Source organism: Thermomyces lanuginosus, assembly GCF_041956635.1.
Source record: "Thermomyces lanuginosus strain ATCC 200065 unplaced genomic scaffold VTN49scaffold_2, whole genome shotgun sequence".
Lineage (NCBI taxonomy): Eukaryota > Fungi > Ascomycota > Eurotiomycetes > Eurotiales > Trichocomaceae > Thermomyces > Thermomyces lanuginosus.
Window position 1 is genome coordinate 88,927 of NW_027192336.1, and position 22,679 is coordinate 111,605.

The following is a 22,679-nucleotide window of genomic DNA, read 5'->3' on the forward strand; positions in this document are numbered from 1 at the left end:
TGAGCGGGCGAGTACTCTCCGTACCGAGTACCGTTAATGATGGATTACTCCCTGCTTGGCGCGGGATGGCCACTTTATCTTGTGTTCTACCGCGCAGATGATAATGCCGTCAAGTGCTCTGTTCATTCCGACAGGCACTTTTGCTCTATGTACGATCAATACTCGCAGCAATAGCACAGATTTATACAGAGGAACAACCTCCACCAGCTCAAAGCAAAAATTCATACGCCTCTTGTCATCCGCCCAACCCAGAACAGAAGCATCCAAAATTCATCCAGTAAAAGGCAACGCAAAAAAATATCAATGGATACAAGGCATCTCGTGTTTCAGTAATAACGGTCCTAGGCATGGATAAGAGCGCAAATGTCATACGATCACGATTGTTGCATCGATGCCTCGGGCATCGCAGCTGACTGATCAATGTTGTGATAGTCGAGAATTTCAGAGTACCTATACTTGGGTTAGCCATATTCCGCGGAGTCATGGGTGACACGTACATCATGATTTTCCATGTATCGACTGGAAGATCGGCGTCGTTGAACGACCAGTCAAACTTCTCCTCGGCCTCGGGCTCGTCTGTCGGATCATGATATGGCGCGAGGTATTCGTGGGCGAGGGCATCGGCGGCGCGGATCCGCTTCTTGGGATCAAACACGAGCATCTTCTCAAGGAGGTCCACCGCTGCGCAACATCAGCAGACATTCTATGAAAACTAGGAAGGAAGCATACCAGCTGGGTCGGCATTCTTGAATTTGTTTGCCAGTGGCTGTCGTTCTCGCTTCGGCAGGGATTGCACGAAGCGCAGGGTCTACTACAGTCAGCGCTGTTTGACTTGTACTTGGGCTGGGAAATTACGTTTTCGCTGCCGATTGTCTTGATCACATCATCCGGTGGCGTGCCTAGGAGTTCTGTGATGATGGAGAATTGGTTGACGTGGTCTTTGCCCGGGAAAAGCGGTTTCCCGTCGATCATTTCGGCAAAGATACACCCAGCACTCCAGATGTCCACCTCGACATCGTACTTTTGCCAGGTCAGCATGATTTCGGGCGCCCGGTAGTACCGCGTTGAGACGTAGCCGGTCATCTGCGGATCTTGGATGCGCGCGAGGCCGAAATCGCAGATCTTGAGATCGCAGTTCTCATTGATCAGGATATTACTAGGCTTGAGGTCGCGGTGCACAACACCGGCGGAGTGGACATATTTCAGCCCGCGCTGCGACGGTCAGCAGCGGAAGAGTACGACGCGGCGTCTCGACGTACCAGGATCTGATAGAGGAAATATTGGATAAATTGCTTCTCAAGCGGGCGCGATGTGAGTAGTCGATGCAAATCCGTGCCCAGCAGCTCCGTCACAAAATAGCTATCTCTGTTAGCGAATGCGACCGTAGCGAGCGAGTCCAGCGTACATGTCTTCCAACGGGGAGATGAAGATATCGCTCAAACTGATAATCTGCGCTCTGGTCAGCACCTGCCATTTATCCGAGGCTGCCGCGACCGCTCACATTCTCGTGTTTTAGGTGCTTCAGCAGCTTCAGTTCTCGATACGTGCGTTTGGACAAGACCGGCGTGCTAAACGGTTTCATAATCTTCTTCACTGCTACCGATTGTCCGGTCAATTGGTCCCGCGCGGAGCTGTATCCCATCCGGTTAGCTTTCGTCCTCTGCCCGCTCGCCTCGGCAGCTGCCTACCAGACCAGACCGAACGCTCCCATGCCCACGGGCTGGAGATCGGTGTACCTGTGTCATCCCGTCAGTTCCGGGCCGCATCCCTCCCGTGCCTGCAACACCTTACCGGCTGGTGATCTCGAAGGTGGTGCCGAAAATCTGGGCCCGCACAAACTCGGCCATGGTGGCGGGCGGGGAATCGATCGGTCACGGATTCAGCTCTCCAACTCGAATACGGACACAGGCGACAGAGGGGAGCCAACGGGTGTGGCTCGTTTTGCCTGGAGGAAATGCAGGTGACCTGAGCCGTCGAGAGGGGTCGGGCGTCTGAGTCGAGTTGAGATCAATCAAGGTTGGCGGGAGGGCGATGGAGGAGACCAGTGGCTGCGGGTCAACCTCTAGCGCTGGCAAATCCAGTCGGCCTAGCAATCTACCTGGGAATCCTCCATGGATCCGGGCGGGTTCTCCTATATCTACCAGCCCGGGATTCTACGACATTGACAGCCGCCCTGCGCATTGTCTCAGGAAAGTGGAATCAATCGATCAACGGGGGCCTCTGTTCGCGGGGCCGCGCGAAGGTTCTACTGTCTTGCGGTCGGATTCCAGGTGGGCTGGGCGGACCAGGTTGACCGATGACGTTACTGCTGGGCCCCCGAGCAGCAGTTCTGAGCTAGGCCGGTCCATGACGCATGGTGGGCGGCGACGGGAGCTCCGCGGCCACCGAATCTATCAGGCGATCACGGCGTCATGCCATGGAACGGCGCTCTGTCAGTCCTCAGAGTAATTTCCCACCGTTCGTCTTGCTGCTCGGATGGGGCGGTTCGGGAATTTTAATTTGCAAATTGTCGTGACTGTGGTTTTGATCGTTTGAAGAATTGCCAAGTGCCAAGATGGAAATCCAGGCATTCTGTGGCCAATGATAATCTGTAGGTTCGATTTCACCGAGCGAGGCACCCAATCATCGGCCTCGATTTCCGTACGAAGAACTCCGTTGGGACACTGCAAAATCCAATATGAGGTACCACTGCCAGCACAGGCCCCCGTCCGACCTGTGCTCGCACTGATTTGCCCCCGGCCCGTCAGACACGTGAATGGGTGCACGGATCCCATCACGTGGCGATCTGGCGGCCTCAGGGTTCAGGCATTTCTCGTTCGATCCTCTGACTGGTTGACCGGCGGCCACCCTGGTCGATAGCTCGATACGACTCTGCTGTACCCAGTACCAGACGGGCCAAACCCGATGGGACGGGGACAGGGATGGCGTTCTCCTGGACTTCTGCGGCAAGTACCGTATGAATCGCCGTGTTTTCCCTCATGCGCCAGGCCATTGAGTCGAATAGTTATTGCACCGAGCCGCGTTCTGCTCCCGGATGGAAACCAGAGAGCGATGGCATCATGAATAATCTCTTGACATCCTGCAAGAAGATTGGAGAATCAATCCAACACTTGGACAATTCTCATCCAATTGTCATTATTATTATTGTTGTTGTTGTTGTTTTAATAACTGGAAGTTTTTCACACTGCGTCACAGGAGGACTCGTCTGAATTCATGGGACAAACTACCGAGACCAGACACAGTCTGCGCGAGATCGAATGCATCGGGAATCCTGGATGATGCACTCGTAGGTACCCGTAAATACTTGATGTACCTCTCTACTCGTACTGTACCCCTCAAATCCCCCACAAGCCCAGCCAGTCCGGGTCCGTGTTGACAGCCTGCATCCGTGAGCCGCGACACTGTGTTGGCAAAAGCCCCATAATCGCAGGTTTCCTGTCGTCCGGCTGGCCCTGATTGTCCCCGTTCGTTCGCCGTGAGATCCAACCAGAGTACTCCGTCCAGAGGGGATTCAGACCCCGTGTTTCTGTTCCTGAACCCAGGGGACTCCCAGGTTGACTGCGTTTGTCCCCGGTGGCGGTTCGCTCTGAATTCAGCCTCTTCCAATCAGCGGCCGCTGTTCGGCGTGCAAGTCCGCGGCCAGGAAGTGTCCCAAGAAGCGGCCAAGACTAGCAGAGCGAACGGGCCCCCGTACTCTTTTAGACACTTTTAGACACAGTTTTAGTGCTCCCGCCCGGATCGAAGACTGCCCCAAAAAAAAAGTCCCCCGATTTCCCCGACCTGAGCAAGTCCGCAAAAACCCACACCCCCCCCAAAAAAGTACCCCCCGAAAAGGCCCCAAACGGCCCAAGAAGTCCCAAGACCCAAGGGTAGTCAAAACTATCCCAGATCGGTGTCCCCCGTCAAAACACCGCTAAATCCAATTTAACCACCATAGCCTAGCCCAACTCGCTCGCTGTCTCCTCTCCCACCTGCGCTCTGCCCGATTTTTGCCTGCCAGAGGGCTACGTCAACTTCCGCCCGTGTGCTCCCGCACAGCGCCGAATGCCCTGTTAAACTCATCCGTGGAGCTTGCGTTCCTTTCCCCGTGCCTTCCGGGCTGTCGTCCACCACCGTCGGTTGCTGTGCGCTGGACGTCCGGGACCTGGTGCCTGTCCAGCCTCGTTACGTGCCCCCCCCCGACGGCCAACCGTTGACGGACGATCGCCCGATCCGATCCGACCTCCGCATCTTCCAGCTAGCTTCCGTCCTGACCCGGCCGGCCTCGTCGAGTCGTTTCGCTCCCGTCCCCGTCGTGTGAAGGCAGTGCGGCGACGGTCGGATTGCTGCAGCGCGCCCCGTCCATCATCACCCCTCCCCGAAGAATCGTCTCCAGAGATCCTATCGATCGTGTGTCAGTCGTCGACGAGGTCGACTCCCTGTTGTTGTGGCCGTACGTTGTGGTGAGGCCGTGGGAAGAGAAAGCTGGTCACCATGGGCGGTTGTTTCAGCTCCGAGTCCGCTGCGGACATCGAGTCGAAAAAGCGCAGCCAACAGATTGATCGGAAGCTGGAGGAAGATTCAAGGCGACTGCGTCGAGAATGCAAGATTCTCTTGTTGGGTGCGTGTCGTCGTATACAAGCGTCTCGCGTAGCTAATCCATTGTAGGATCCGGCGAGAGCGGCAAGTCGACCATCGTCAAGCAGATGAAGATCATCCACCAGAATGGCTACACTCCGGAGGAGCTGGAGATGTACCGCTTGACGGTCTACAAGAACCTACTGGAGTGCGCCAAGTCGCTAATCGCGGCCTACCGTCAGTTCGACATCGAGCCGTCAAGCCAGAAGGTCCGGGATTACATGACCTATCTGGATCAATATCAGGTCGATGCGGATCCCAACTTGCCCCTGGACCCCAAGGTCGGCGAGGCGGTCACCTCTATCTGGAATGATCCTTGCACCAGCACGGTCATGGATCATCAAAGTGAATTCTATCTCATGGACTCGGCGCCATAGTAAGTTTCATTGCTCAGATTACCATCCGGGATCGTGACTGATTTGGCCAGTTTTTTCGAGGAGGCCAAACGAATAGCAGCCCCTGATTATCGACCGAATGAAGCCGATGTCCTACGTGCGCGAACCAAGACTACCGGCATTTATGAAACACGCTTCACGATGGGCCAACTCAGCATCCAGTGTGTAGCTTACTCCCTAGCCCCCGGTCTAAGCTAACGAGACCACAGCATGTTCGATGTTGGCGGCCAACGAAGCGAACGTAAAAAGTGGATCCATTGTTTCGAGAATGTCACGTCAATCATCTTCTGCGTTGCCTTGAGTGAATACGATCAGGTCCTGCTGGAAGAGAGTAATCAGGTATGGTCATAAGCTCGTGGTCGTGAGGAGGGAAGCTAATTCGATCAGAACCGAATGATGGAAAGTCTAGTGCTGTTCGACTCGGTGGTCAATTCGCGATGGTTCATGCGCACCAGCATCATCCTATTCCTGAACAAGGTCGACTTGTTCCGCCAGAAGCTGGGCCGGTCCCCGCTGAATCGGTATTTCCCTGACTATTCGGGTGGAAACGATGTCAACCGGGCGGCCAAGTATCTACTCTGGCGTTTCAATCAAGTGAACCGCGCACACCTTAACCTTTATCCTCAGTAAGTTTACCACCTTCATTCTTTTCAGTTCCACTGCTGACCCTTGCAGTCTCACCCAGGCCACCGACACCACGAACATCCGGTTGGTATTCGCGGCGGTCAAAGAAACCATCCTGCAGAACGCCCTCAAGGACTCCGGCATTCTCTGATTTTGGGAACGGCACATATTTGATTTTTACTTCTTTATTTTCCCCTTTTCGTATTGACGCGATGCCGATTTCGATGCATTTTCACGACGACTTTTTTTTTTTTTTTTTTTGATTCGGTCATCTAATTGTGCCTCGTTTCTGTTCTATACCTTGTATTCTCCTCGACTCCGGTTTTGAGAGGGCGTTCCGGCATGGTGTTTTTTTTTTTTTTTTTTTTTTTTTTTTTTTTTTTTTTTCCTTTCTTCTGTCACGTTCGGGGCGACATGGCATCTCGTTGGGTCTCTGTTGATTCTTCTTCGGCTTTTGCTTATGGACAGTGAGAATTTGTGAAGTAATTTTTGGATAGGTTGAATCCCGGGTGGGATTAATACAGCGTCGGTTCACGCTGCCATTTGAGTTCCTCTGCTTTTCCACTAGTAAATAGGACTTGAATTCCATCCACGGTACCTTCCGATTCAATCCTATAGCGAATGATGTGGTTTATGCCGGGCTCCTCTTGCACAAACCAATGGCGAGAGTAGCGCTCATCGACCATCCTGGGGCTGTCAATTACCGACGAGCTCCAACCAGGAAAAGCGAAAGAACTCCAATATCCGACGAAGACGGCGCCGAATATGCTGCATTCTCGAATTATCCAATGGCCAGAAAGTACCACACCCATCTATGGCTCTTTGGCCACAATAAAGTTTGGCGACCAACGCGATATTGTTGATCACTGTGATGATCCCATATCAACAGCATATTCACAATGGCATATGGTTGTTTCGTCCCAGAATCTCCAGCTTACGGGCAAAAGCCAGTCTCCGTTTGCAGAAGTGTGGATGATATTTCCGGGAGGATCTACTCCCTTTTTTACGAGAGCGAGGATCTATTACCAGGAACATCCCGTGTTGACCAGCTCTGGAGAGACCCCTTTGGGCATCTCCAGTAACTATCCAGGTCCAAGATAGATTAGGTAACTGCTACTTAGTACCATCCAGGGTCCAGATCTCTCTCATCCAAGACACGAGGAGCTTATCTCCCGTCAAGGCTACCTTCTTTATAGAGTTAGTGCACCTTCTTCTCATAGTTTAGCGTTGAAATGTGGATGTCGCCATTGGCTCTCGCATTCTACCCACCGTCCCAGTCAGGCAGGTGTCGACTGTCTAGAACTCGAGCAACTGGCGTCATGAGCTCGATGGCAAGCACTTCCACCCAATGTCACATGTGCCTTCCGCATTGGGAGATGTCATCATGGCAGCTTCCCTGTTCTCTCAGTGGGCTGGGCAGCCCTGGGCTCCTCCCCGCGCTCGTATCTGCCTGAGGCTCTTCAAATGGGCAGCGGGCCATAGATGAATGACGTCGTGCACTGCCCATGACTGAAAAGCTTTATCGATCAGGTCAATGGATTTCCTTTGTCCTGCATCAATTCCATCTTCTGTTCCCTTTGGCAAATCTCTGGCATGTGCAATTACTTGCTAGGTTGGATATAATTGCTGCTCCCCCGCTTATCTGGGAGTGCCCCTCGTGCAACTTTGCCACCTGGGATACAAGTTTCTGTCGTGGTTGATTCTTCATTCTGTATAGCCAATTCCTTCTTCAACAGTGACCATGGCTTCCAAACCCTCAGAGCCTTTCGTTCGGCAGCGAAAGCCATCCATTGGCGTGCCGGTCGAAGAGCTCGACCCGGTCGGCCCCGGATTTAGCCGGCCGAAGCATAAGCGCACCTTCACCGGCATTGCCCCGGCCGAGATCAAGGCCGTGGAGGCCGGGATTCCAGAACAATGGAGAGAGGCGTAAGTTGTTTCGAGGGGGTGCTGCTGTAAAGGTTGATGCTGACGGGTGCAGTTGGCGTCGACATGTAGGATTACCCTTTTGATTTGCCTGAGTTTTAGGATCGTTGGTTTAACAAACTCTAGTCTGCGAAAGCTTTTGAAGACAAGGATCAATTCCAGGTATCTGCTCCAACTCTCATTGATTTAAATGTGTTATGATTGACTCCTGCAACAGCATGAATTTGTCCGCCATGTGGAAACCACGATGGCCCGATCTTTGTACAACTGCGACGAAGGGTATGTCGTCCGAATTGTCTTACTCTCTTGAACGAGATTCATGGTTGATTTTTGTAGAGCCGCATATGCAGGAACCGCCCTAGCTTTGCGCGACAGATTGATCATCGAATGGAACAAAACCCAGCAGGCCCACACAACTGCGGACCAGAAGCGCGTCTACTGTATGACTGTGGGGTTCTCCGATATTTAAGGTCAGGCGAGGCTAATCAATGTAGATTTGTCGCTTGAGTTCTTGATGGGCCGAGCTCTGGACAATGCGATGCTCAATGTTGGATTGAAAAATATTGCCAAAGGTAATACCACTGAAATCTCGGACTTATGAAGACGCTTTGGTCTGATGAATGGAATAGATGGCTTGGCGGAACTTGGATTTCGCATCGAAGATGTAATCAACCAGGAGCATGATGCCGCACTGGGAAATGGCGGTCTCGGCCGTCTTGCAGCATGCTTGCTCGATAGCATGGCGACGCTCAACTATCCGGCCTGGGGCTATGGATTGAGATATCGCTACGGCATTTTTAAGCAAGAGATCATAGATGGCTATCAGGTGGAGATTCCAGACTACTGGCTTGATTTCAACCCGTGGGAATTCCCGCGGTACGACGTCACCGTGGATATCCAGTTCTATGGCCATGTCACCCGGCAGGAGGATGAAAACGGTAAAGTGACACACGTCTGGCATCCAGGTGAAACGGTGCAGGCGGTTGCGTATGATGTGCCCATCCCGGGATACGGCACCAAAACTACAAACAATCTGCGCCTGTGGTCCAGCAAGGCAAGCAGCGGAGAATTTGACTTTCAAAAGTTCAACGCTGGAGACTATGAGAGTGCCGTTGCAGACCAGCAACGGGCGGAGACGATCTCCGCCGTTCTCTACCCGAACGATAATCTTGACCGGGGCAAGGAGCTCCGGCTGAAGCAGCAGTACTTTTGGTGCGCCGCGTCATTGTATGATATTGTGCGGCGATTCAAGAAGACCAAGCGCCCCTGGAGTCAGTTCCCGGACCAGGTGGCCATTCAGCTCAACGATACGCATCCCACCCTGGCAATTGTCGAGCTGCAGCGCCTTCTAGTCGACGTCGAGGGTCTCGATTGGGACACTGCATGGAACATCGTAGTTAACACCTTTGGATACACCAACCATACGGTGCTGCCGGAGGCGTTGGAGAAGTGGTCGGTGCCACTGATGCAGAACCTTTTGCCGCGACACCTACAGATCATCTACGACGTAAACCTGTTCTTTTTACAGTCGGTCGAGAAGCAGTTCCCTGGCGACAATGATCTGCTGACTCGCGTGTCGGTTATCGAGGAGTCGCATCCGAAGATGGTCCGCATGGCGCACCTGGCCGTGATCGGGTCGCACAAGGTGAATGGAGTGGCCGAATTGCACTCGGATCTGATCAAGACCACAATCTTTAAAGATTTTGTCAAGATTTATGGGCCAGATAAGTTCACCAATGTCACCAATGGCATTACGCCGAGAAGATGGCTTCATCAAGCCAATCCGCGTCTGTCGGCGTTGATTGCGGAACGGCTTGGAGGCTACCACTTTTTGACCGACTTGACGATCCTCGATGGGCTCGAGAGGTTTGTTGACGATAAGGATTTCCGGAAGGAGTGGGCGGAGATCAAAACGTACAACAAGCTGCGGTTGGCCAAGTACATCAAGGAGACGACTGGATACAGCGTGAACCCCGAGGCTCTCTTCGATGTGCAGGTTAAGCGGATCCACGAATACAAGCGGCAGCAGCTCAACATCTTTGGCGTGATCCATCGGTATTTGCGGATCAAGTCGCTTAAGCCGGAGGAGCGAAAGGAGCTGGTTCCGCGAGTGTCGATATTCGGTGGCAAGGCGGCTCCTGGATACTGGATGGCCAAGACGATCATTCACTTGATCAACAAGGTTGCGGAAGTAGTCAACAAAGATCCCGACGTCGGCGATTTGCTCAAGGTGATCTTCATTGAGGACTACAACGTGAGCAAGGCGGAGTTGATTGTCCCGGCGTCGGACATTAGCGAGCACATCTCGACGGCGGGCACGGAGGCCAGTGGGACGAGCAACATGAAGTTTGTCCTGAACGGGGGGTTGATTATAGGAACTTGTGATGGAGCAAACGTATGTTTCAGTCCTTTCTTTTGAATATCATTCTCTAACTGGTGACAGATTGAAATCACCCGCGAGATCCAGGAAGAAAACATCTTCCTCTTTGGCACCCTGGCCGAGGACGTCGAAGAGCTGCGGCAGAACCACCGCTTCCGCGGCTTCACCCTGGACGAGAACCTTGCCTCCGTCTTCGATGCCATTCGCGCCGGCACCTTTGGCGACCCGCACCAGTTCATGCCGCTGATCGCCTCCATCGCCGACCACGGTGACTACTACCTCGTTTCCGACGACTTCCCGTCCTACATCGCGACGCAGGACCTCGTGGACAAGGAATTCCGCAAGCGTGACGAGTGGGTGGCCAAGAGCATCCGCAGCGTGGCGCGCATGGGGTTCTTCTCGACAGACCGCGTGGTGAACGAGTATGCGGATGTCATTTGGAACGTGGAGCCTGTGAAGGTGTAATTTCTTTCCGTCTCGAGTCGTTTAGTAGTATACGAAACTATATGGCCATACCAAAATTGATTGACTGATGGTTCCATTACCGAAATCCATCAGCTCAAATATATAAAATTGTAGTGTGGCACCATCACAAAATCCATTCACCAGCAACAGTTTATCCAACAACAACCTCATTCATCATCGTCGTCGTCATTATCATCCGATCTCTCCAAAAACACCGTTTTGATTGATTGATTGATCGATTGATCCTACACTCCCGCTCCCTTCCCCCCGTCATCTGGATAGAAAAACCCACAACAATAAAGTAGATGCACCAGCAAAGACAAATTCCTCCTCCACCAAACACAACAACGAACTACCCTTTCCCATTTCCATTCTCTAGCTGAAACAAACACGTCGCAAAGAATCAAGAGGCGGCAGAAAACAAAAAAAAAGAAGAGGCAAAAAGCATGGTATTTGTCTAAAATCATCTTTCGGCAGCGAAAAAAAAAAAAAGAAAAGGGAAAAGAGAACTTTAAATAACTTATCTCTGAGTTTGCTTTTTAAGCAATGTACGCTAATTCATCATTGTCCAAACGTTCAATGTAATCCTTTTCCATCAACGCCTCGATGTTCTTCTTGATGTCGGGGATCTTGGGGGGGAAGCGGGATTTGACCTGTTGGATGACTTCTTGGACGAGTTGGACGTGTTTCATTCGTTTGCGGGATTTCATGATGCGGACGATGGCGCTCTATATTCCCATTGTTAGCAAGGGGGTTTGGATGATATTGTTGGGGGGTGGGGAAAGGTGTACCTGAAGGAGGAGTTTCCGATCCTCTTCAATGGTCTTGTGTGTGTCGTCCGACTCGTGCTTTTGCTCCGATTTGATCTGGATGTTGAGGTTGACTTTGATCTTCTTGTTCTTGAAGTTGTGATTGAGGACAAAGGAGACGCCCGGAGCGGGTTTCGCGCCCTCGGGCTTGGACAGAAGCACTTTGGCTTTGACCAGCAGAGCCATGTTCGGCTCCAGAAGCTCCGGTGCGAGCTTTGTAGCCTTTTGGATCTCAGTGTACTCCAGGCTGTCGTGCTCATTGTACAGCAGTAGGATGCCCATTTGGAAGGTGGAGACTTGGAAGGTATATGGGATCTTGCCGCTGGTGATGTAGTTGGCTTTAATCTCACCCTTGCACAGCTGCCACAACCACGTCAGCTTGCGCCCGCTGTGCTTGTCAAAGTAGAAGTTTTGGAATCGCTCGGCTGTCTTGACAATCTCCGGTGGCGGGATGAACTCCGTTGTCGGCGGGTTCAAGGGCCAGAAGCCGGTTCCCAGAATCTGGAACGTCGCGTCGACGCCCTTCTTGCGGTCCTCATCATCGAGCACCTTCTCCTGCCAGTCGCGGTAGCTCGAGTTGAGGTCCTTGGAGATTTGCACATCCTGGAACATTCGCTGCAGCTTGTTGGTGTATTCGAAACCGCACACCTCCTTGAGCTTGCTGATCATGCTCGTCTCTGCGTCGTCCGACACCGAATTCGAGTGGACCAAACGCTTCGCCAGCATCTTCGAGTAAAACTTCTGGAACACGTCCTTGTCTTCAATATACCTGAAGACCGTCATGATCTGGGTAAGCAGCTCTTCCAGCTCCGACTCCTCCGTCGCCTTGGACCCCTTCTTCAGCAGCGAGTCCGTATAGCGCGCGAGAAGCTCTGGAGATTTGGTTGAGCTGCTCTTGCACACCGCGTTGCGGTTCACAAACTCGCGGCATGCGTTATCCAGCGACCGGACAAACTCCGATTCGCCCGCGAACGCAACGTTCACCAGGTTCTGGTACCTTGAATGAACCTGCAGCAGCGCGTCGACGTAGACCTTGGGCTCGAAATTGTCGCTCTCACCGCCGACCTTCTCCACTGCCGCCAGACCGGCTTTGCGCACGTGCGTCTCGAATTTGGCCCGCAGAGGGTCCAGCCCGTCGGGAATCTTCGACAGCAATCGGTACATGCGAGCCAGATCGTCTTGCCGCTCGTTGTCCAGCAGCACCTGGAACTCGTCTCGCAGGAGACCCGAGTGCGCCGTGACCAGGACATCCAAACACGTCTCTGTGAGGCGCTTGGTAATATCCGGGTGTAGATACAACCCGACACGGGCCTTCTCCTCCTCGAGTCGGGCCTCGGCCTTCTTCATGTATTCCACCACACTGTTCTCCGCCACAAACTGTCGGGACTCGCGTTCGTAGTACTCCCGTGTGTCTTGGATGAACGGCCGTTCGAAATAGTACCGATACACCTCCAGAGTCGACTTGGTGCTGTCGTTCTCGTCCAGCCCCAGCGACACAAAGGAGTCGACAACGCTCTTGATTTGTGACTGCTCGATCGTCTCGCCATTTCGTTGTTTGCGGACGAGGTTGAGCACCGCCTTCATCACGTTCTGCCACACGTCTTTGAAGAAGACGTCACGCCATTTGACCAGGTGCAATGTGTAGACATCGTACACGTTCCTCTTGCCCTCGTCGATTTCCCGTTTCACCCAGTGGCGGTTCAGGTATTTGAACAGATGGTTGATGAACTGGGCGGCCGTTGTATATCGGGTCCATTCTGAGTTGTAGTACGCCAGGAGAGCTTCCTCGGTATGCGATTTGGACGTCTCGTAAACTCCCTTGAGATGCTGCTCTAGATACTGCCCCAAGAGACTGTACAGCTCCTCTCCGAGGAGGTGTGCTGGATATTCAATGAGCATCCTTATCAGAGTGTGGAATGCGGGGTGCTACTTACCTCCCCGGTGAGGATGTAGCCCACTGCTCCCTCCGACGGCCTTTTGTGTCGTGCAAAAGTTGTGGACGGCTGTATAGAGTGCCATATACTACGTCGAGTCAGCAGCGCCGAAACCTTTCAAGCGATTTGCCCACCGACCGTTTTCATGTCAATCCCCTCCTCCAACTTCCACATGACACTGTCGATCCCCCGTTCCAAAAACGCCCATCTGCGTTTGCGGTCAGCCTTGTACAATCTGTTCCGGTCAAAAGCACGCACGTTTCATCCAGGTCATCTTTGTGGGATGTCTGAGGCATGGTCGGCGGCATGACGATTAGTAGGTAAAATCAACTAGATCGGCGGCGCGGCGAGACTCGAGAGCACGGCTGGCTGCGGCAGTTAGACAAGGTCGACAACACAGCGGTGAAAAATATCGAGAACAGAAGCAAAAGCCAGTCACGTTCGAGGACCGGAGCACTGGACTATCGAACAAAGAGCAAAGTCCCACCGACACGGTCGACCAGCGGGACTCTAGATCGTATCAAGCGGATCATAAGAACCGTCAAAGTGAAGGTGAAAGGGAATTCATTGATTCAACCAGCAGAATGAACCCAGTAATGTTCAACAGCCCAGAAGGAAAAAGCATGTATAGATAATATCGATCAGATTGCAGAGATATGCCCGACTTACCCAGCTGGTGATGGAAACCCTGGCGGTGCAAATCCAGATATCTCAAAGAACTGGCAGAGGACAGGTTCAAGGCAGTTCCACACTGCCAGGTAAAGAATGCAATAACAGTGTCAACCCCTGGAAAGCCTGGGGGATTGAAAGTTTTCTAAGATTCAGGCTATCAAGGGCGTCCGAGAGGCGTGAGCTTTCCACTCAGTCCGACTTTAGACGCCAATCCCAGAGCTTGACGTGACGGGGGGGCAGCAGGCTGAACTGTTGCTGCCTGAGGCATCAGCTGCTGCCTTCAGCTCAGGCTGGTCATTGTATCACGTGGATAGACTTTTTCCGTATCACGAGAGGGCTGATTGGTCATCATTTTGATTTCCAGTACCTTAAGTGCTGAAAGGCAAGGCTCAATGGATGCCAGATCATCGCACCAGATTATGGAATCGACAATTCTTTCTGCCTGAAAATGATTTGCACCGAGACTCCTAGATAAGAAAGCGAGGATCTCAGATGTATTTGCCGGGGGAAATTAGCTTTCCCATTGAAGTTTAGCCCAATAAGTACCGCCATGAGAGGGGAGCAACTAAGTTCATAACGTCATTAACGCGAATGAATCCCGTCTCTCGACTTGGGCGAAATAATAAACAAAAGGCTACGGAGTACAGAGGACTGATACATTGTACGGACTCGACTCATCGGGACAGTATTGGAACAATGTCATTCAAACCCCCGTCCTCCATCCGCGTGTCTTCCCACTTCATCCCCGCGCACAGCGGCATCCCAAATACCTCCATCCAGAACAAGCCGCTGCTAATTTACCACTCCGCCTTCGATGCCTCCGTCGCGCAACTTTCATCGCGCCTCAAGGACGTCGGCGTAGTGGTCCCCCAATGGCAATATACCATGTACCGGCAGACGCACTTCCATTCCACCACGCATGAAGTCCTCGGAATCATCTCCGGGCGTGCGCGGCTGTGTTTTGGCGGCGAGCAGAACCCGGGACGCGTCGAGCCTGTGGTTGAGAAAGGGGATTTGATTATCATTCCAGCCGGGGTTGCCCATCGTCTCCTGGAGGACCAGACGGGGACGTTCCAGATGCTGGGTTCGTATCCGCCCGGAAAGAGCTGGGATATGTGCTATGGGTTTGGGAAGGAAGATGAAGGAGAGGTGAGGAGGAACATTGAACAGCAAAAGTGGTTCGATCGAGATCCGCTGTATGGAGACGATGGACCAGCATTGCATGTTTGAGAAAATCAATAATGAGCAAGGTACATTCGATAAATAAGGAAAAATCAAATGATCGGAATTAGGTACAGAAAGTGTACAGCAATGGAGGAACGCGGTCACTACCGACGCACCAAACCCTGCAACCGACCCATCGACATGACATAAGGAAAAGAGAAGAACGAGAGAACGGCCTTCTTCCACCAGGGACAAAAAATGCCATCCAGGGATCAAAATCAAAAAAAGAGCCCAATGACGCCATGACCCAAACCATGCCAAATCTGTATCTTTTTGAGAAAAAGCAAAAGGAATGAAAAATTAAAAAAGCTACCTTGATGAAACCCGCTCGACCAACCGAAAGACACTGACGGTAAAAGTCAATAGCCACGCGATTAGTGCAATCAGCAGCACAGAAGCCAACGCCCGCTGTCGGTCACAGATCGCGTCGTTGCGGTCATCGATCACGTCATTGATCGTGGCCACAGTGCAGGCGCCCTGCACGTCACTCAGCGTCTCGAACGCAAGACTCAGGTTGGCGGAATCGAAAACGATAAAAACAATATCCAAGAGAATCAGTCGCATCTTGGCTTTGGGAGACCGCAGCCCTAGCGGTTTACTGGTGTATTCGTCGTAGGTGATGTAGATCAGATAGACCAATGCCACGGCATCCGTCACAATGGCCATAATTGCAGAGGGACCCTGAGGACGCCCAAACTCATCCGACAAGTGCTGGATAATTCCTCCCAGCACGAGGGCACACAACGAGAAGATCCACACCGTCAGTCGAAACACCAGGGGCACAATAGGGCTGCGCAGAAGGTTCGTCTGGAATCGGTCAAGGAAGCGCCGCCGCTGTGCCTTCCAGGCAGTTCTATGACTTCCTCGTTCCAGGTCGGATCCGTCCCGGGATGCTCCCCATGGTTGCGAATAGTCTCCCAGGTTATTATTCAGCCAGTCCCACGACACCCGCTTTTCTTGCATCGACGCATCCACCACTCGTGGATAGGCCGCCGATCGTGTGAATTTGGTCCATCTCGATTCCCGCGGTGCGAATTCCTCATCATCCGACGCTTGCACATTGCGTTTCTCCTTGCTGTACGGGGAGTGGTTATGCTGCGCAACATGGGCGTCGTCGATTTCGGAAGGGAGGAGTCGAGTCGTGGCATCGGCATCGTCATCGGCAACGTCGTAGGACCTGATCCAGGCTACGGGTTGTCAGTTGGGCGCTCTCGCCTGTCTTTAAGATTTATGGCACTAACCCGGTATCGTTCGAAGCGGATGATCTTTCCAATGACCTACAGAAGCGTCATTCGACTCGACGGGACGTGTGGGCTGCGTGCGGGCTGGCGAGGTTACGCCGGGATGGGGCTGGTCAGGGGGTAACGTGCTGCTGGAGACGGTCGGATGGGATGTTGGCGGCTGCTCTGTATTTCGCGCATCTTGGGCCATTGCCAATGTTCGATTGCATGGCCTGGGTCAAGGGCGGGATGGCCGACGGCCCTATGCCATGGTAGCCAGGAGGCCGGTGGAGGGAGGGATAGGAAGGGAGTGTGTTTCTCCAGGAGAGTGGAATCTGGGGGCGGATACGACCGACGCTTGGCGCAGTTGCTCTAGGATCCTCAATGGGCCTTCGATGCGAACGCCGGACACGAGACAAACGCCACTCCCAAGTGTATATTCGAAGAAATCTTGTGATTTCAAGTTCAGCCTGGAAGATGTCAGTCTGCACCCTGCCTCCGCAGGGACCGTCAATCCAGCTTGGCCAATATGTCCGCGCACGTGCCTGAGTGCACCGTCCCCTCCCTAACGGCTTTTTTACATGCGATCCAGATCAAGAGAAATAAGCTGCAGTGAGATTTCCTTCACAGCGAATTCTACGAGATTAACTTCCGTAAGAACCAAGAACCGGTAGTCTTCCCTCATTGACGTCTCCGTTGAGGCTTAGACGTGGCTTGACATCAACGCTTGCTAAAATCGGAAAGTCAATTGCTGTTCACGTGACTTACTCCATTCTCGAGAACGGAAGGCGGTGAGTTTCGAACAGCTTCACCATCTGAATGACGTCTGAAGCTGGACACCACCAGCCCTGTCAAGCCCTGCTACTGGAGCATGGCAGGATCAGCATAAGAACCATGAACCTGCCACAGAGTGTGTGCAAAGTACGAGTGACAATACTCTGCTCGATGCGGTAGCGAAAGAGAACTTTTCGCGTGTGATCGGGTTCTTCCAATTTCAGGCAGCGGAAACCCGCGGACAACCCGAGCGATGCGTCTCTTTCTCATCCCAATCTCGTCGAGGCGCGCATTTGTTTACTGTCGACCTCCGCAGCTCAATCGGAAAGGGGTCATTGATAAGATTACCGCCAAGGCCGCGGGAACATGGTCAAAATGGGAGCGGGCCGACAAAGGATGGCAGAAGAGGTTGGTGGTCTGGGGCCATTCCATCCTGCAGCGGATCCCATATGAAGAATGGGCGTTGAAAAGCATTCCGCCGCTCAGTGCGCGCCGCCAGATTGAGGAGGTGCGAGGAAAAAGTGAGCCAATACCTGTTGCATTTCCGGGAAATGCAATTGAAGGGGACAAGGTGTTGGAGGTATTGAGGACGCTGGGCACGGAAAGACAGGAGTTGCATCGGAGGAAGATGTGGTGGTACCTCTTCCTAATGCCGATAACAACTCCAATTGCTTTGATTCCTTTGTAAGTGCTCAAGGTCAATACATTGATGGCCGCTGGCTGACATGGACAGGGTGCCCAACATCCCATTTTTCTACGCAGCGTATCGGGGATGGTCACATTGGCGTGGTAAGTCGTGATTTAAATTGATCTCTTAATGCGTCGTGCTGACAAATATAGCATGGAGTGGTTCCAAGCACCTAATCCATCTTCTAGATAATGATCTCTTGAAACCGTACTCGTCTCCGGAACTTGTGAAATTTTACGCAGGACGTCTCCGCGACAGCCTCGATAAGGGTGAGAAGCAGACCGAAATCAGACGTCATTCAGAGGAACCAGAAGAAAACGAAACATTGTACCTCGACGCCACAGACGGGCAAGAACTGGGAAAGGTCCTGGATGCACCGGAACTTGTCATCGAGGTCGAGAGGGCTGTGGTGCAGATAAAGAGCAAGCTGGGGAAGCGGGGAGGTGGAGTTGATGGGCCGAAAAATGAGTTATAGACGTCAATTTTGTACAAAGTTCCGTTCATGCAGGAGTGCTGAACATAGACAACATCTTACTCTACTGTACTACTAAATGCTCAACTCAGTTTATGAAGAGAAAATTCCTAAGGCCGATTAAATATAAGTATGTACCCCTGTGGAGCCGCAAAGTGGCTGGTGTGTGAAGTCGTTTCCTCAAACTCCTAGTGTACATAGCTGTCGTGCGTCTATAGTACAACATGGAACACAAATGCCGACCGTCCCGAGATCTATGCAAAGTACGCCTGAAACAAACGTTGCCGATGGTCTATTAAGTTTTCGTACTTCATGAGAAGGTGCTTGAGCGGATTATGTCGCCAGCCGAGGGAGTCGTCTAGGATGAGATGAGTGTAGGAGAAGACGCTAGCGTCGAAAAGCCCTGGACGACCCTCTCTGAAGAAGTACTCTCTGTTGTTCAAGAGAGTTGACAATGCCTGGAAGGCTTCATCTGCCTCCGCCTCCAGGCTTTGGACATCGACGACGTCCAGAGCTTTCAGGAGCTCGTCCCGCGCTGCGTGCTGCAGCTGGATTGCCAGAGCTTTGCGGACAGCGGGATTGGAGGTACATGAATCGATGTATCGAGGTCGAGCGACGGCATCAAAATTATCGTTGTCCAGATACAGCTGGTATAGCTGACAGGAGATGAGTCCCTAGATTCTGCCACGTGGAGGCAAGAGAGCCACATACCCATGCATTCCGTATCCGGTGGTCCAGCAATGTTGCGTAGACGTCGAAACGGAAATTCAACTGCTGCTCTTCTTCGCAGTGCACTTGCTCAATGGCCCATTTCTGTAGCTTGTTCGACGGGATCGGTCCAATGTTCGGCGGAGACGCGGGATACAGAAAAGGAAGGGCGCCCGTTGGCGAGGCATGGTTGTTTGACGGGACAATGTCAAACTCGACGCCGACAAACTTGAGATATGCCTAACAGGCGATCAACTTTCAGTTATGGCACACAGTGACCCGCATGCCCTTCGATCCTCACCTGCCATCTCAAACATTGTGGGTTGTATGACGGGGCGCCTCTTTGTGCGCCGGCCGGATCAATGAAGACAAAGAGCTCATTCTGCTTGATATCGCGATCGCGCCGACCCGGAAGAGGGTTCGCCGGATATGTCACTAGAGGAAAACGGTCAAAGATGCGTTTTATCGGTGCTGGGATGGAAAAGAAGTCTCTGGAGGTTCGCGATGGGGCTCTCGACGGAACTTTGGGGGTCGCCTCATCGTCCTGTGCTTGGGCGGTCGGGAGGACAGTTGGGTGCGAATCTGATGGCATTGGATCAAGAAACAATCACAGCACCGGCTTGAATCTCTCTCTCTCTCTCAACACATCGAACATCAACAGCTGGCGCATCAAGCCCTGCGAAATAGCTGCGGGAGAGCTGCCAAGCACTCGTATGATACGGTAACAATACCGTTCGGCATTTGTGTGGGTCTATGATTTCTAAGCTTAACTTTCCCTGTCGGTTTTCGGGAATTTTACTGACCGCCTTGGGATTTCTACCAATCAGAATGCCGCGATTCTCCGGAGGCCCAGGAACTCCCAGACCCGTCCCGATTCGACGCTCGCATGAGAGCAGCCCACTCCCGCTGAGAGTCGCGGCAAATGTTAATCCTCAGCGGTCAAGTTTATCTCGTCGATCCAGGCTAGATCGATGTCTGAGCACCTGGCCTGGCCGCCAGAACCAAGCGGGGTGTATGCAAGCAAAGCTGAATCACACGCGGCCCCTCCGAGTCACATTTTGAACCAACAGCTCCGGTGAACCTGACTCTTCGGCGATTTGTTAAAGTTGCAATTCATTGCGATCGGATTCTTGAGCCCGGCTTCCCCGCCCGTTGACCATCGATGGATTGAGGGCCGCTGAGCAACCATGCCGCTGGATGAAGAAGGTGCAAAGTGGTCATGGTGGGTGAAACGACTCACTTGAATCTGCGAATGGCGCTGATAGAAAAATAAATCAGTGAACCATGCGTTCGCGGCCACCGGTCGTCAAAATGTCAGCACTTTGACCGTCTGATGATGAAGGTCCCCAAGGCCGGGCGGCCGCTGGCAAAATGCCCCCATCCAAAGGGCTCCTGCAGCTGTCAGCGGGTGTATGCCGTGATGGTGCGCATCCCAAAAGGTATTGATTTTCGGACCCTGCTTCCAAGTCAAGGAAAGGCTGAGTCATGGCAGGGTCAACGTGTCTGTGTAGACCACTATATCAAGTGCCCGCGAGTTCCGCCGAAGCGGCGTCATTGTCCGTGGCGGCTGCTGGCCAGTCGTCTTCGGTATCCAGTAGCCAGGCACCGGGGCGAGTACAAAAGTCGTCGAAACGACAGAGCTCAGCGGTAGTTCCGGAGCATATTGTCAAGGGCCTGGAGGCGAGATTGCAGCAGTCGCAAGTTCATAACCGTTCGGACTCCGGACAGTCTTCGAATGACTCCCCGGCTGTGAATGGGCAAAATCCTCCGTCAGCAGAAAGCTCAATAAATATAAAGACTCAATCTAGCACGGTGGAAAGCAAGTCTGGGAGTTGCTGTTCAAAACGTTCCCAGCTGAGTATACCAGCTACTGAACAGAGCGCATCTAGCAGCAGCATGCCAGTGCCGCCCGACGAGAAACTCATCAAAACAGAGCCATATGATTCTCAGTCCACCTGGACTCAACAATCGTTTAATGAGGTCCCCACCTGGAATCACCATCAAGGAGCCAACGGCTATAATCAAACGCAAGGATATGTGAATCCGGACATGTCGAATTTCGTCTTCTCGACCACGACCGATCCGTCATCGGCAATAATGACCCCGGATTATACATCGCCGCAGCTCGATTCTGGCGCTTTTAGTAACGTGCCGACGAACCAGTACTCCTCCAGCGATTTCGTCAGTTACTTCAATCAAGGATCAGTTCCCGTTGGCGACCCATCACATGAATGCAGCTGCGGCGATGACTGTCAGTGTTTGGGTTGCGCAAGCCATCCTTTTAATGCAACAACACGCCAGCATGTGCAAGAGATGGGCTACATGATGAGCCAGATTGCCGAAGAGGAGGGCTCCGAAAACTCAACCCCGTTTCGGCAACCGCAGAGCCCAACGCAGCATGATTACGGTAGCAATGGTCAGCAACAGACTACATCGATATACTCTGGCCAGACATCGCCGACATTGGGCTTTGACCCGGCTACAATGTCACCTTCAGCCTTCACCCCACCCCAGTACATGCAGCCGTCCGAGTACTACACGCTTGAATATCCTATTGGCATGCCTAACGTCTGTTCCAATGTGGACGGAACATGCTTATGCGGGGAGGACTGCAGCTGCGTTGGCTGCCTCACGCACAGTGGTCATGACGGCGTAACTCTGGAGCCGACATCTTCTAGCAATGAGACCGGCTCTGCGAACCAAGCAGCAGCATCCTTATCATCTCACGATTGGAACGACACGGTGCCCGTTCCGCGGTCACTTAACGAGTTTTCACCATCGGGTTTGAGTCCACCGGTTCTGGAGACGCCTCTTGTGTAGGAGTTTAACGGCTCATCTTTCGGAAAAGATACCCACTCATTGTCCCTGGTAGATAAGATTTAGATTTGCATAAAAAAAAGGTTCCATCGATAATGTCGTTCCGGCGTTACAACCGATATTGAAAAGTGGCATCTATTGTAAAGGCGCCCGATAAACTTCCTCCTCTATTCGATGACGTCTTCTCCTGTACAGTTATTGTACACTTCCAGAACGCTGTGTTCCAGCGCTGCACATCCCTCGTTCCCGAAATGGCAATCATAGCAGCACAATCATGCGCATTGTGACATTTACGACCTAGACTTGCGAAGGGCATCGGTGACAGGACTATCGCCTCGTCGGAAAGAAGCTGGATCAACTCTCAGTACGACTAGTCCGACATGTCTCGAGGATAGCTATCATGACTGACCATCAGCCTCTTCCCACGCGCGCCCAGCGCCGAAACCCAACCCAACTAGCGCAGGCCATGCCCGGCGCTTGAACAGCAGAACCGAGAGGACAACACCGAAGCCGAAGCCGACGGCGGAACGGACAATCAGGGAGGAGATGGCGCGGTCCCACTATGATTGAGTCGGGGATGAGCAATCAGCTCAGGCGACAGAGAACGGACTAGAAAGTGTTTTGTAGATACTGTACCTTTTCATTCAGCAGGGCTTCGCTGACCGGCTTCGTCGGTCGTGCCGCGGGCAAAGTCGGCTGCTGGGGCTCGTTCGACTCGGCCATTGTGGCAATATCTGCGGCGCGATCCTCGATTGTTAGGAGGGTTGTGAATCGTAGCAATATAGAGGGAGAATGTCGGTACCTTTTCGGATCAATTGAACCGATATCGAATCAATCTGGGGCGTGAATAGGGTCTCGAAGTGCGGTTAATCTACGGATCGGGACGAAGTGAAGCTCCAGAGAGCGGAAAATGATCGGGCTCCGCCGGCTCTGATTGGTCCCCGCCAATCACAGTTC

General features: G+C 52.7%; 13 protein-coding genes across 13 annotated transcripts; 6 read left to right on the plus strand and 7 right to left on the minus strand.

Moving 5' to 3' along the window:
• Positions 1 to 97: 97 nt before the first annotated feature.
• VTN49DRAFT_873 (uncharacterized protein) lies at positions 98 to 355 on the plus strand (the record flags this gene model as incomplete). Its single annotated transcript, XM_069416542.1, has 1 exon — positions 98 to 355. The coding sequence occupies one exon, from the start codon at positions 98 to 100 to the stop codon at positions 353 to 355; it is 258 nt and encodes an 85-aa protein (XP_069272659.1).
• A 19-nt stretch (positions 356 to 374) lies between these two features.
• VTN49DRAFT_874 (uncharacterized protein) lies at positions 375 to 1,847 on the minus strand (the record flags this gene model as incomplete). The annotated part of the gene is made up of 9 exons (XM_069416543.1): positions 375 to 450; positions 498 to 681; positions 730 to 808; positions 856 to 1,212; positions 1,260 to 1,359; positions 1,406 to 1,449; positions 1,502 to 1,631; positions 1,689 to 1,736; positions 1,792 to 1,847. 9 exons carry the CDS (start codon positions 1,845 to 1,847, stop codon positions 375 to 377), a joined length of 1,074 nt encoding a protein of 357 aa, XP_069272660.1.
• Positions 1,848 to 1,871: 24 nt separating this feature from the next.
• On the minus strand, positions 1,872 to 2,181 carry VTN49DRAFT_875 (uncharacterized protein; the record flags this gene model as incomplete). Its single annotated transcript, XM_069416544.1, has 2 exons — positions 1,872 to 2,086; positions 2,142 to 2,181. The coding sequence occupies 2 exons, from the start codon at positions 2,179 to 2,181 to the stop codon at positions 1,872 to 1,874; spliced, it is 255 nt and encodes an 84-aa protein (XP_069272661.1).
• A 2,292-nt stretch (positions 2,182 to 4,473) lies between these two features.
• On the plus strand, positions 4,474 to 5,787 carry VTN49DRAFT_876 (uncharacterized protein; the record flags this gene model as incomplete). The annotated part of the gene is made up of 6 exons (XM_069416545.1): positions 4,474 to 4,600; positions 4,648 to 4,993; positions 5,045 to 5,173; positions 5,222 to 5,351; positions 5,400 to 5,638; positions 5,688 to 5,787. 6 exons carry the CDS (start codon positions 4,474 to 4,476, stop codon positions 5,785 to 5,787), a joined length of 1,071 nt encoding a protein of 356 aa, XP_069272662.1.
• A 1,590-nt stretch (positions 5,788 to 7,377) lies between these two features.
• On the plus strand, positions 7,378 to 10,404 carry VTN49DRAFT_877 (uncharacterized protein; the record flags this gene model as incomplete). Its single annotated transcript, XM_069416546.1, has 8 exons — positions 7,378 to 7,562; positions 7,615 to 7,627; positions 7,686 to 7,721; positions 7,777 to 7,838; positions 7,896 to 7,999; positions 8,054 to 8,131; positions 8,189 to 9,954; positions 10,003 to 10,404. 8 exons carry the CDS (start codon positions 7,378 to 7,380, stop codon positions 10,402 to 10,404), a joined length of 2,646 nt encoding a protein of 881 aa, XP_069272663.1.
• Positions 10,405 to 10,943: 539 nt separating this feature from the next.
• Positions 10,944 to 13,455, minus strand: VTN49DRAFT_878 (uncharacterized protein; the record flags this gene model as incomplete). Its single annotated transcript, XM_069416547.1, has 5 exons — positions 10,944 to 11,132; positions 11,196 to 13,093; positions 13,148 to 13,235; positions 13,286 to 13,355; positions 13,406 to 13,455. The coding sequence occupies 5 exons, from the start codon at positions 13,453 to 13,455 to the stop codon at positions 10,944 to 10,946; spliced, it is 2,295 nt and encodes a 764-aa protein (XP_069272664.1).
• A 1,060-nt stretch (positions 13,456 to 14,515) lies between these two features.
• On the plus strand, positions 14,516 to 15,049 carry VTN49DRAFT_879 (uncharacterized protein; the record flags this gene model as incomplete). The annotated part of the gene is made up of 1 exon (XM_069416548.1): positions 14,516 to 15,049. One exon carries the CDS (start codon positions 14,516 to 14,518, stop codon positions 15,047 to 15,049), a length of 534 nt encoding a protein of 177 aa, XP_069272665.1.
• Positions 15,050 to 15,352: 303 nt separating this feature from the next.
• Positions 15,353 to 16,474, minus strand: VTN49DRAFT_880 (uncharacterized protein; the record flags this gene model as incomplete). Its single annotated transcript, XM_069416550.1, has 2 exons — positions 15,353 to 16,230; positions 16,285 to 16,474. 2 exons carry the CDS (start codon positions 16,472 to 16,474, stop codon positions 15,353 to 15,355), a joined length of 1,068 nt encoding a protein of 355 aa, XP_069272666.1.
• A 51-nt stretch (positions 16,475 to 16,525) lies between these two features.
• Positions 16,526 to 17,078, minus strand: VTN49DRAFT_881 (uncharacterized protein; the record flags this gene model as incomplete). The annotated part of the gene is made up of 2 exons (XM_069416551.1): positions 16,526 to 16,733; positions 17,032 to 17,078. The coding sequence occupies 2 exons, from the start codon at positions 17,076 to 17,078 to the stop codon at positions 16,526 to 16,528; spliced, it is 255 nt and encodes an 84-aa protein (XP_069272667.1).
• Positions 17,079 to 17,290: 212 nt separating this feature from the next.
• VTN49DRAFT_882 (uncharacterized protein) lies at positions 17,291 to 18,200 on the plus strand (the record flags this gene model as incomplete). Its single annotated transcript, XM_069416552.1, has 3 exons — positions 17,291 to 17,721; positions 17,771 to 17,826; positions 17,878 to 18,200. The coding sequence occupies 3 exons, from the start codon at positions 17,291 to 17,293 to the stop codon at positions 18,198 to 18,200; spliced, it is 810 nt and encodes a 269-aa protein (XP_069272668.1).
• Positions 18,201 to 18,451: 251 nt separating this feature from the next.
• Positions 18,452 to 19,497, minus strand: VTN49DRAFT_883 (uncharacterized protein; the record flags this gene model as incomplete). Its single annotated transcript, XM_069416553.1, has 3 exons — positions 18,452 to 18,853; positions 18,909 to 19,145; positions 19,207 to 19,497. 3 exons carry the CDS (start codon positions 19,495 to 19,497, stop codon positions 18,452 to 18,454), a joined length of 930 nt encoding a protein of 309 aa, XP_069272669.1.
• A 595-nt stretch (positions 19,498 to 20,092) lies between these two features.
• On the plus strand, positions 20,093 to 21,725 carry VTN49DRAFT_884 (uncharacterized protein; the record flags this gene model as incomplete). Its single annotated transcript, XM_069416554.1, has 3 exons — positions 20,093 to 20,127; positions 20,184 to 20,344; positions 20,398 to 21,725. 3 exons carry the CDS (start codon positions 20,093 to 20,095, stop codon positions 21,723 to 21,725), a joined length of 1,524 nt encoding a protein of 507 aa, XP_069272670.1.
• A 287-nt stretch (positions 21,726 to 22,012) lies between these two features.
• On the minus strand, positions 22,013 to 22,445 carry VTN49DRAFT_885 (uncharacterized protein; the record flags this gene model as incomplete). The annotated part of the gene is made up of 3 exons (XM_069416555.1): positions 22,013 to 22,071; positions 22,132 to 22,282; positions 22,359 to 22,445. 3 exons carry the CDS (start codon positions 22,443 to 22,445, stop codon positions 22,013 to 22,015), a joined length of 297 nt encoding a protein of 98 aa, XP_069272671.1.
• Positions 22,446 to 22,679: the final 234 nt, after the last annotated feature.